The 12,800-nt window shown below is 44.8% G+C and overlaps 1 protein-coding gene across 5 annotated transcripts in view; it reads left to right on the top strand.

Annotated features, from left to right (window-relative positions):
- Positions 1–12,800, top strand: part of LOC140496258 (transcription initiation factor TFIID subunit 4-like) — a 349,124-nt gene that overhangs the window by 115,651 nt on the left and 220,673 nt on the right. For all 5 annotated transcript variants that reach the window (XM_072595792.1, XM_072595791.1, XM_072595790.1 and 2 more), the window contains exon 12: positions 8,694–8,824. In XM_072595792.1, the coding sequence (XP_072451893.1) occupies positions 8,694–8,824 (131 nt within the window). The remainder of the gene's footprint in view (positions 1–8,693; positions 8,825–12,800) is intronic.

Raw genomic sequence — 12,800 nt, 5'->3', positions numbered from 1 at the left:
GTATTTGTAACTTCCTCCAGACACAGTTGTAGAGCCATACAGAATCACAACAGACCGTTCGATCCAACTTGTCCATGCCCACCAGCTTTCCTCAACTGCACTAGTCCCATTTAGACAATAGACAATAGACAATAGATGCAGGAGTAGGCCATTCAGCCCTTTGAGCCTGCACCGCCATTCAATATGATCATGGCTGATCATTCCCAATCAGTATCCTGTTCCAGCCTTATCTCCATAACCCTTGACTCCACTATCTTTAAGAGCTCTATCCAATTCTTTCTTAAATGAATGCAGAGACTGGGCCTCCACTGCCCTCTGGGGCAGAGCATTCCACACAGCCACCACTCTCTGGGTGAAGTAGTTTCTCCTCATCTCTGTCCTAAATGGTCTACCCCGTATTTTTAAGTTGTGTCCTCTGGTTCGGCACTCCCCCATCAGCGGAAATATGTTTCCTCCTGCCAGAGTGTCCAATCCTTTCATAATCCTATACGTTTCAATCAGATCCCCTCTCAGTCTTCTAAACTCAAGGGTATACAAGCCCAGTCGCTTCAGTCTTTCCGTGTAAGGCAATCCTGCCATTCCAGGAATTGACCTCGTGAACCTACGCTGCACTCCCTCAATAGCCAGAATGTCTTTCCTCAAATTTGGAGACCAGAACTGTACACAGTACTCCAGGTGTGGTCTCACCAGGGCCCTGTACAGCTGCAGAAGCACCTCTTTGCTTGTATACTCAATCCCTCTTGTTATGAAGGCCAGCATGCTATTAGCCTTCTTCACGACCTGCTGTACCTGCATGCTTGCCTTCATTGACTGGTGGACAAGAACACCCAGATCTCTGAACAGCCCCTTTACCTAATTTGATACCATTGAGGTAGTAATCTGCCTTCCTGTTCTTGCCACCAAAGTGGATAACCATACATTTATCCACATTAAACTGCATCTGACCACTCACCTAACTTGTCCAGGTCACCCTGTAATCTCCTAACATCCTCATCACATTTCACCCTACCACCCAGCTTTGTATCATCAGCAAATTTGCTAATGTTATTGCTGATACCATCTTCTTTATTATTTACATATATCGTAAAAAGCTGCGGTCCTAGCACGGATCCCTGCGGTACCCCACTGGTCACTGCCTGCCATTCCGAAATGGAGCCGTTAATCACTACCCTTTGTTTCCTATTAGCCAACCAATTCTCTATCCAATCTAGTACTTTGCCTGCATTCGGTCCAAACCTTTCCTGTTTGTGTACCTGTCCAAATTTCTTTTAAATATTGTAATTGTACTCATCTCTGACAGCTTGATTCACGTACCCACTAACCTCTGTGTGGAAAAAGTTGCCCCTCAGGTCCTCTTTAAATCTTCCCCCGTCAACTTAAACCTATACCCTTGAGTTGTGGACTGTCCTACTCTGGGAAAAAGATCTTTGCCATTCATCTTTTCTATGTTCCTCATGATTTTATAAACCTCTATAGGGTCACCCCTCGCCCTCTTACACTCCAGAGAAAAAGCCCCAGCCTGTCCTTATAACTCAAACTCTCCAGTCTCGGTAGCAATCTTGTATATCTTTTTTGCATCCTTTCCAATTTAATAACATTCTTGCAGGGTGACCAGAATTGTACGCAGTACTCCAAATGTGACTTTACCAATATCACGCACAGCTATAACACGTCCCAACTCCTGTACTCATTACTCTGACTGACGAAGACAAGCATGCCAAATGCTGCCTCCACCACCCTGTCTACCTGTGATGGAACTCTTAAGGAACTATGTACTTATACCTCTAGGTGTCTGTTTGACAATACTCTCCAGAACCCCATCATTAATTGAGTAAGCCCTGCACTGGTTTGTCTTCCCAAAATGCAACACCTTTCATTAATCTACATTAAACTCTATCTGCCATTCTTTGGCCCACTGGCCCAGTTGACCCAGATCCTGTTGTGCTCTTAGATAACTTTCGCTGTCCACTGCAGCACCAATTTTGGTGTTGTCTGCAAACTTATTAATCATGCCTCCTGTATTCTCATCCAATCATTTATATAGATGATAGTTGATCCAACACTGATCCTTGTGACACACCACTGATCAAATCTCCAGTCTGAGCAACAATCCTCTACTACTACTTTCTGTCTCCTAAAGCTAAGCCAATTTTGTATCCAATTGGTTAACTCTTCCTGGATCCCATGTGATCTAACCATATGGAACCTCGTTGAAGGCCTTCCTAAAGTACATGTCGATAACATCTGCAGCTCTGCCTTCATCTATCTTAGAGTTATAGAGTGATATGGCATGGAAACAGATCCTTTGGTCCAACTAGTCCAACTAACCAAGTTTTCCAAACTAAACTAGTTCCACTTACCTGTGTTTGGCACATATCCCTCTGAACCTTTCCAATTCATGTACCTATCCAAATGTCTTTTAAATATTGTAAATATGCCTCTTGAAGGTTATTTCACATACGAACCACCTCTCATGTGAAAAAATTGCCCTTCTGGTCCCTTTTAAATCTTTCACCTTAAAATGCTCTTAAGATTGTATTTTATTTTCTTTTATTTTATCTTCAAGTTATCTTCTTGGTCACCATTTCAAACAGGGTAAAAACAAGGACTGCAGATGCTGGAAACCAGAGTCTAGATTAGTGTGGTGCTGGAAAAGCACAGCAGGTCAGACAGCATCCGAGGAGCAGGAAAATCGATGTTTTGGGCAAAAGCCCTTCATTAGGAAAGGCTAATGAAGGGCTTTTGCCTGAAATGTCAATTTTCCTGCTCCTTGGATGCTGCCTGACCTGCTGTGCTTTTCCAGCACCACTCTAATCTAGACTCCACCATTTCAAACAGCTCAATCATGTCAGTGCTTGAGCCAAAGCCATACTGACTATCCCTAATCAGTCCTTGCCTTTCCAAATGCATGTAGATTCTCTCTCCCAGAATCGCTCCACCAACTCACCTAACACTGTCCTCAGGTTCACCTTCCTATTGTTCCCTGGTTTCTCCTTCCAGTCTTTCTTAAATAATGGCACAACATCAACCACCTTCCAGCCTTCTGGCACCTTACCTGTGGCTGTCGATGATACAAAGTTCTCCACTAGGGGCCCAGCAATTCTTTGCCTAGCTTCCCACAATGTCTTGGGGAAACACCTGATCAGATCCTGAGGATTTATCTACCTCTGTGTTTTAAGGCCTCGAGCACCCCCATTTCTGTAATGTGGCCTCTTTTCCAAACAAAACTATTTATTTTCCGGAGTTCCTTAGCTTACATGTCTTTCTTCACAGTAAGTATTGATGTGAATTATTTGTTTAGGATCTCCTCCATCTCCTGTGGTTCCACAAATAAATGGCCTTGTTTATTCTCAAGAGGCCCCATTGTCTCCCTAGTTACTCTTTTACTCTTAATATACTTGTAGAATCTCTTTGGATTCTTCATTACCTTATTTGCCAAAGTTATTTCATGCCTCCTTTTTGTCCTCCTGATTTATCTCCTAATTGTACTCTTATACGCCTATTCTCTTCAAAGGATTCAACTGATCCCAGCTGTCTGTACCTGACATACCTTCTCTCTTTTTTGACCGGAACCTCAGCATCTCAAGTCAACCATTATTCCCTACTTCTACCAGTCTTGCCTTTCACATTAACAAAATCTGGGCTTTTGCATCTTGTTTTTAATTACATCACTGTTAGGAGTTCTGTCTTCAGCCCTCTTGGCCCTACTTTTAGGTAATCCCTCCCCAAATCTCTTAATCTTTCTCTCCTTTTGTTGTCTGTGCTCATACCTCCTTGTGAAAACAAAGTACTATGGATACTAGATTGTGAAATAAAAAAGAAAAGAATGGAGAAGCTCAGTAAGGCTAGCTGCATAGTTACAAAGAAGAGTCATGTCACACATGAAATGTTAACTTTTCGCAGGTGCTGCCAGACCTGCAGAGTTTAACCTGCTTATGGTTTGGTAATACTCCTGTCAAGCTTCGGGGATGTTAATATGTTAAAGCCACTCCATAATTGCAATATATTGATTTCGTCTGTGCACTGCATCGATCTGTCAAGGAGATTTTCTATGTTGGTCAAGGGGGCACTATGTTGAGGAAAAACTGAACGACTGTAAAATAAGGTCTTTGAGGAGAAAGTGAGGACTGCAGATGCTGGAGATCAGAGCTGAAAATGTGTTGCTGGAAAAGCGCAGCAGGTCAGGCAGCATCCAAGGAACAGGAGAATCGATGTTTCGGGCATAAGCCCTTCTTCAGGAATGAGGAAAGTGTGTCCAGCAGGCTAAGATAAAAGGTAGGGAGGAGGGTCTTGGGGGGAGGGCGTTGGGAATGCGATAGGTGGAAGGAGGTCAAGGTGAGGGTAATAGGCTGGAGTGGGGTGGGGGCGGAGAGGTCAGGAAGAAGATTGCAGGTTAGGAAGGCAGTGCTGAGTTCGAGGGATTTGACTGAGACAAGGTGGGGGGAGGGGAAATGAGGAAACTGGAGAAATCTGAGTTCATCCCTTGTGGTTGGAGGGTTCCTAGGCAGAAGATGAGGCGCTCTTCCTCCAATCGTCGTGTTACTATGGTCTGGCGATGGAGGAGTCCAAGGACCTCATGCTGACAGGGCATATATAAATGGTGAACCTGTTGTCATTGATGAATTCTACTTGCATGTCTATATTGAGATTGTTATGAGTAACAAAAAGATGGGGTATTGGGCTAATGGTCGGATACTTGGTAGTGTGGATGAGCAGAGGGATCTTGGTGTCCATGTACACAGATCTCTGAAAGTTGCCACCCAGGTAAATAGTGCGGTGAAGAAGGCATATGGCGTACTGGCTTTTACTGGTAGAGGAATTGAGTTCTGGAGTCCTAAGGTCATGTTGCAGTTATGTATACGACTCTGGTGTGGCCGCATCTGGAGTATTGTGTGCAGTTTTGGTCGCCATACAATAGGAAGGATGTGGAGGCACTGGAACGGATGCAGAAGAGGTTTACCAGGATGTTGCCTGGTATGGTAGGAAGATCGTATGAGGAAAGGCTGAGGCACTTGGGACTGTTTTCATTGGAGAAAAGGAGGTTTAGGGGTGACTTGATAGAGGTGTACAAGATGATTAGGGGTTTAGATAGGGTTGACCATGAGAACCTTTTTTCCACGTATGGAGTCAGCTATTACGAGGGGGCATAGCTTTAAATTAAGGGGTGGTAGGTATAGGACAGATGTTAGGGGTAGATTCTTTACTCAGCGAGTCGTGAGTTCATGGAATGCCCTGTCAGTAGCAGTGGTGGACTCTCCCTCTTTATGGGCATTTAAACGGGCATTGGATAGGCATATGGAGGATAGTGGGCTATTGTCGGTTAGGTGGGCTTTGATCTGCGCAACATCGAGGGCCAAAGGGCCTGTACTGCGCTGTATTCTTCTATGTTCTATGTTCTATATTTCAACTTCATTGCAAAAGTGCGTTGATAGACGGATTTTCAGTATACATACAAATGGAACATTATAGCATACTAGCCTGGACTTTTGGATACCCTTTGTGTTGAGTCTTTTTCCCTTTCCATAATACTTAATAATACTACAGAAATTCCTCCAGGATAGTTTCCTAGATCTAATCATCTTCAGCTGCTTCATCAAGACTTTTCCTCCAGTGTAAGGACAGGAATAAAGCTGTTTACTGATGATTACACAATTTTCAGCACCATTTATGACACTTCAGATACTGAAGCAATCTGTGTGTATACGCAGCAAGACCTGGATCATATTCAGGCTTAGACTTCGGAGTGGCAAGTGACACAGCTGTCAAGTAATGACCATCTCCAATAAGAGACAATCTAACCATTACCTGTTGCCATTTAATGACATGGCCATCTCTGAATCCCCCCATTATTAGCAGCTTGGGGGTACCAATGATCTGTAACTGTCTGGAATGTAACTATTGTGGCTATAAGAGCAGGTCAGGGTCAAGGAATCCTGCAGCAAGTAACTCACCACTTGATTCCCTAAGAACTGTCCACCATCTGTAAGGCACATGTCCAGGTATAGAATCCTCTCCACTTGCTTGGATGAGTGCAGTTCCAATGACATTCAAGGAGCTTGACTCCACCTAGAACAGGAGAAAGTGAGGACTGCAGATGCTGGAGATCAGAGCTGAAAACGTGTTGCTGGAAAAGCGCAGCAGGTTAGGCAGCATCCAAGGGGCAGGAGAATCGATGTTTCGGGCATGAGCCCTTCTTCAGGAATGAGGAGTGTGCGCCAAGCAGGCTAAGATAAAAGGTAGGGAGGAGGGACTTGGGGGAGGGGCGTTGGAAATGCGATAGGTGGAAGGAGGTTAAGGTGAGGCTGATAGGCCGGAGTGGGGGTGGGAGCGGAGAGGTCAGGAAGAAGATTGCAGGTTAGGAAAGCGGTGCTGAGTTTGAGGGATTTGACTGCGACAAGGTCGGGGGGAGGGGAAATGAGGAAACTGGAGAAATCTGAGTTCATCCCCTGTGGTTGGAGGGTTCCTAGGCGGAACATGAGGCGTTCTTCCTCCAACCGTCGTGTTGCTATGAACTGGCGATGGAGGAGTCCAAGGACCTGCATGTCCTTGGTGGAGTGGGAGTGGGAGGGGGAGTTAAGTGTTGAACCACGGGGTGGTTGGGTTGGTTGGTCCGGGTGTCCCAGAGGTGTTCTCTGAAACGTTCCGCAAGTAGGCAGCCTGTCTCCCCAATATAGAGGAGGGCACATCGGGTGCAGTGGATGCAATAAATGATGTGTGTGGAGGTGCAGGTGAATTTGTGGTGGATATGGAAGGATCCCTTGGGGCCTTGGAGGGAAGTAAGGGGGGAGGTGTGGGCGCAAGTTTTGCATTTCTTGCGGTTGCAGGGGAAGGTGCCGGGAGTGGAGGTTGGGTTGGTGGGGAGTGTGGACCTGACGAGGGAGTCACGGAGGGAATGGTCTTTTCGGAACGCTGATAGGGGAGGGGAGGGAAGGGAAATATATCCCTGGTGGTGGGGTCCGTTTGGAGGTTGCGGAAATGACGGGAGATGATACGCGGTATATGGAGGTTGGTGGGGTGGTAGGTGAGGACCAGTGAGGTTCTGTCCTGGTGGCGGTTGGAGGGGTGGGGCTCAAGGGCGGAGGAGCGGGAAGTGGAGGATGCGGTGGAGGGCATCTTCGATCATGTCTGGGGGAAATTGCGGTCCTTGAAGAAGGAGGCCAGCTGGGTTGTACAGTATTGGAACTGGTCCTCCTGGGAGCAGATGCGGCGGACGCATTTACGATAAACCGACCGACTCCCACAGCTACCTAGACTGCATCTCCTCCCACCCTGTCCCCTGTAAAAATGCCATCCCATATTCCCAATTCCTTCGTCTCCGCCGCCCACACTTTCCTCATTCCTGAAGAAGGGCTCATGCCCGAAACGTCGATTCTCCTGTTCCTTGGATACTGCCTGACCTGCGCTTTTCCAGCAACACATTTTCAGCTCCACCTAGAACAGAGCAACCTGCTTGATTGGTATCCCATCTGCCATCTTTAATATGATTCTCCTCTTCGCCGATGTACCAGTAACAGCAGTATGAACCAACTTCAATGTGCACTGCAGTCTCTATCACCCAGAAGGACAGAGCCAAATGCAAAGGAGCACCACGACTGGCATGTATGCCTATCCACACGCCATCCTGGCTTTGGACTGTATCGCGATTCCTTCACTCTTGCTGGGTCAAAATCCTGCAACACTCTGGGTGACTCTGCACAACTTGGGCTGTGGCAATTCAAGCTCATCATCTTCTGAACAGTTATAAATGGGTGACAAATTTTGGCCCAGTAAACAACCCCAAAATCCCAAGGCTATGGCTTAGTCCCACCATAAAAATGCGACCGACTGATCCCTTTGGGCTCCTTCTGTTTGAAGTCTTTTCACAGCCAAATATTGGATAAAACAGATATCCATGGTAATTCTAGTATCTAGGCCGTCTGACATTCTCCAATCTGGGTGGTCTTCCTACACCCGAGAGTGCAGTCATCCTCACTTCTTCTGCATATGTAAATATTATTATCACCTCATTTGTCCTGCTGATAACAAGTCTTGCTTCTGCTCACCATTTACTAACCCAGAGGCATCCTGTATTGAAGACAAATTCAATTTAATGCTTAGTTTAAAATTGGGTCTACAAATTTTTTTCCAATTTTAGTCTGCAGCTTAGTACCCTGAACAGTGCAACTTTGGAATGTGCTACATGGAATGGTTGAGGTGATTTATAGGAATTCCATTAAGAGAAGCTAGATACATCCATGTGGTAGGAAAGAATAGCAACATATGCTGATATGATTATGTAAAGTAAGTGATAGGAAGTTATTGGTGTAGAGCATAACTGTCAGCACAGCCAATTAACCTGTGCTGTGTTGCCGAATTCTATGAATTGGCTGCCTTGCATTTCAGTTCAGTATCTTTCCTTTGTTTCCATTCTACCCTGGCAGGATTGTTTCTTGTCATACTGTATATTGTGTCACTGTGGCTAAGGAGTGTGTATAGCTGGTGATGTGCTTCCTTACCTCTGTGTAAATGATGAGCATGGTTGAAATACAGGACTGAGATTGTGTCTGGCAAGGTGGAAGGGAAGGGTCAATTGATGAGGGGAAACCTTTTGGTTGGAGATTTGTTGTCTTGGGCCTTTTCAATTTGGTTGGAAAAATATTCCATGTTTTTCAAAAAAAAATTTGAGAATATATTTCAAACAAAATGTTTTGCAGCTAAAAGGTATGGAATCACGGACGTTCCCATTGACATAGTAAACATGATTTCACTCGCAACGCAGGAACGGTTAAAAATGGTCATCGGAAAACTGACATCAATAGCACAACACAGAATGGAAACGCACAAGGTATGTGGAGCAGGCGTCCCTGTGCCTGAGGAGGGTTCTTCTCTGCTTGACTTAACTTATACTGGTGCATAAGATGTTCAGCTGCTGCTGTGCTGTTTGTCATTGTTTTGAAATCATCCATTCATATGTTGAGGATGTTAGTCATGGATCAGTGGGCCACACTCTGAGCTGTGAGAAATATAGTTTGCAAGAGTTGGGCATATTGCATTGGGAACATCAGCCCAAATAATGTGGGGGTGATTCACTGTACTTTGGATCTTGGTGTGAACTTAATCCAATGTGCCTTTTTGGATGAAAGATCCTGTTGTGTGATTTGAAGAGGAGCAGAGATATTTTGCCTGGTACCCTGGCCAATCTTTATCCCTCAGCCAGCATCACTTGAACTGGAGATGTTCTTTGACAGTGCCTCCTCCCACCAACCACCACCACAACTTTAGGCTGTGAAATGGTATTGATCTGATTGGAGGGCATAGAAAAGTTGGGTGTGACTTGATGTGGGATTTGCAGGGCAAGTTGTAGCTCTGTGATGATGCTTCTGGGGAAGTAGTCTAGAGGCCTGAAGGTGGAGAGATGTATTTGAATTTCCCCATGGGAGCTGGGGGAATTTGCATTAAAATAAAATGTAAGTCTCATTGCTGTGCAAAAATAAACGTCTGGTTGTTTGGCTTCCCACAGGGTGGGAATTTGTCTAAACTCAGTACGGCCTTCATGTGACTCCAGGCACTCAACAATGTATGGTAAAATCCAGAGAGTCAAATTCCAAGGGATCTGCCCTCAAATTTTCAGCGAGCTTGTGATATCTGAGGAGGCCCTGTTTCACATGGATGCATCACTTTGTATCGTACCTAGTATGCAGATAAATCCCCAAACCAATAAAGAACACATTTCATTCTGTAATGGACCGAAGTGAACCAGATGGATTTTATGACATGGTCACTATTACTGAGATGAGTTTTCACTTGCAGGTTTATTAGTTGAAGTAGGTTTCCACCAGCTGACGTGGTGGGATTTAAAACCTTAACTGGCCTTTTCTGCATCACCTGTGCACATGACTTTTTTTTAAAAAGTCAAAAACAACAATTCAAATGCCAAATACTGTGAAGGTGTTTAAAAAAGTCTTTGTTCAACTTGTTCTCACTATACAGTGGTCAGCCTTCTAAAAGGCCAGAGCTTTGCTGTGAAAAATATCTGAAAACTAATCTCCGGGAAAATTTTATAATATTTTACTGTTTTGTATCCTGTCTTTGGATAAGTGAGAGAAACCCACCATGTCATTAATGCAGTCAGATATGTTTTTGGTGGTATGATGCTGCAGAGCAAAATCCCAGAGCATCTCTCTGACCTTAGCATCCACTGCTGAAGAGGTAGGCATTGATCGGACTCTTCAGAGTCAACCACCACCTCTTTTGAAGAATGTACTACAGCTTTTGTTGCATAATCTGTCATTTGCGATTTGCAGTATGCAACACTATCCACCTTAGTGTTGTGCTCCATGGTTGTATGTACTAGATTTTCCATATGGCCTCTTGCAGGTGAGTGAGAAGACCTTGATCACCAGGTTGCCTAGCCTCACCCAACTGCAATTCATTCTCAATGTCTTGTCTAGTGACTTTTTTGAACTGATCAATGTGGAAACCGTTTGATCATATGGGCTTTCATTATCTTGCACACCAACTTGAAGATAGATACAAATTAACAGCAGAAGTTGGCTGTTTGGCACTTCAACTAGGAGAAAGTGAAGACTGCAGATGTTGGAGATCAGAGTTAAGAGTCTGGTGCTGGAAAAGCACAGGTCAGGCAGCATCCTGAGGAGCCAGAGAATCAACGTTTCGGGCATAAGCTCGAGACAGGACGCCTGCTTGCAGATCGCTTTGGGGAAAATCTCTGGGACACCCGCACCAACCAACCCCACAGCCCCTGTGGCTGAACATTTCAACTCTCACGCCACCAAGGACATGCAGGTGCTGGGCCATCTCCATCGCCAAACCCTTACCACCCGACGTCTGGAGGAAGGATGCTTCATCTTCCACCTTGAGACCCTGCACCACAAGGGATCAATATAGATTTCACCAGTTTCCTCATTTCACCTCCTCCCATTTATCCCAGTCCAAGCCTCCAACTTGGCACAGCCCTCTTGATCTGTCCATCGTCTTTCCAATCTATCCGCTCCACCCTCCTATCACTTTCCCACCCACCTCCATTTACCTATTACGTTCTCAGCTATCTTCCATCTAGCCACACCCTCAACCCATTTATCTCTCAGCCCCCGGCCCACAAACCTCATTCCTGATGAAGGGTTTATTCCTGAAATGTCGATTCTCCTGCTCCTCTGATGCTGCCTGACCTGTTGTGCTTTTCCAGCACTACACTCTAATTTGGCATCTCAAGCCGGTTTCACTACTCAATAGCTCATGGCTGATCTGTTTATCTGATAACTTCTACATCGCACCCCACTCCCACCCTGCCATAACCTTTAATTTCCTTGCCGAAAAAGAATTTCTCCATCTCCACCTTAAAAATAATCATTGATCCTGATTCCAATGTCTTCTAAGATGGAATGTTCCAAAGTCTCAACTCTGATAGAAAAAGCTCTCCTCTCTCTCTCTGAAAAGGACAACCCTTAATTTTAAACAGTGTTGCCTAATTGTCAGTTGGCCAACAAGAGAAATGTTCTTTTCTTGTTCACCTTGTCCATAAGATCATAAGATATAGGAGAAAAATTATACGTTCGGCCCTTGGAGTCTGTTCCATTATTTGATTATGGCTGATAGGTTTCTTGCCTTCTCCCCATTACCTTTGATTCCCTTATTAATCAAGAACTTATTAATCTCTTTCTTAGGTGTACTCAGGACTTGGTCTCCACAGCCCTCTGTATCAGTAAGCTCCCCAGATTCACCACCGTTTAGCTGAAGAAATTTCTCCTAATTTCAGTTCTAAAGGGCTGTGCCTTCATTCTGAGGCTGTGACCTTGGAACCTAGACTCCTGTCAGTGGAAACATCTTCTCCATGTCCTCTATCCAGGCCACTTTGTATTCTCTAAGTTTCAATGAGATCACCCCCTCATTCTTCCAAACTCCATTGAGTACAGTCCAAGAATCCTCAACTGCATCTCATACGACAATCCTTTCATACCCGGGGTCATTCTTGTAAATTTTGTATGGGACCCTCTCCAATACTAGCACATCCTTCCTTATTTATGAGGCCAAAGATGGCTCATCATATTCCAAATGTAGTCTGACCAGAGTCTTACAAAGCCTCAGCAACACATCCCTGTTCTTGTATTCTCGCCCTCTCGAAATGAATGCTTTGCATTTGCCTTCATAACTGTCAACTGAACCTTCATGTTAACCTTATTAGACTTGTGCATTAGGATTTGAGAGTCCCTTTGTACTTCAGATTTCCAAAGCCTTTTCCCCTTAGAAAATAGTCTGTGTGTCGTCTTCCTATCAAAGTTTGTAATCTCACACTTTCCCGCACCATATTCCATCTGCCACTTTTTACCCACTCTCCTAGCCTGTCCAAGTCCTTTTGCAGCCTCCCCACTTCCTCAACACTACCTGTCCCTCCACCTAAATCTGTGATCTGCAGTCTGAGTAACAATTCCCTCAGTTCCTTCATTTGGATCGTTAATGTATAATGTGAATAGTTGTGGTTCTAACACTGACATCAACTCATTCCTGATGAAGGGCATATGCCTGAAACATTGACTCTCCTGCTCCTTGGTTGCTGCCTGACCAGCTGTGCTTTTCCAGTACCACACTTTGACTCTGTTTACCAATGATTACGCAGTGTTCAATAACATTCCCATTTTTTCAGTAAAGTGGCAAGAGGCATTTGCACCAGGGTAAGTATCATACACTGATCATCTTCAAAAAGAGAATCTGTAACCATTGTCCCATGTCATGAGGTTTCGCATCATTGAATATTCCACCATCAGCATTCAGGGGTTACCATTGATTGTAACTTTGAGTAGATC

The sequence above is a fragment of the Chiloscyllium punctatum genome, chromosome 26 (genome assembly GCF_047496795.1).
Source record: "Chiloscyllium punctatum isolate Juve2018m chromosome 26, sChiPun1.3, whole genome shotgun sequence".
In the NCBI taxonomy this organism is placed as follows: Eukaryota; Metazoa; Chordata; class Chondrichthyes; order Orectolobiformes; family Hemiscylliidae; genus Chiloscyllium; species Chiloscyllium punctatum.
This window is presented reverse-complemented; position numbering and strand designations above follow the sequence as displayed.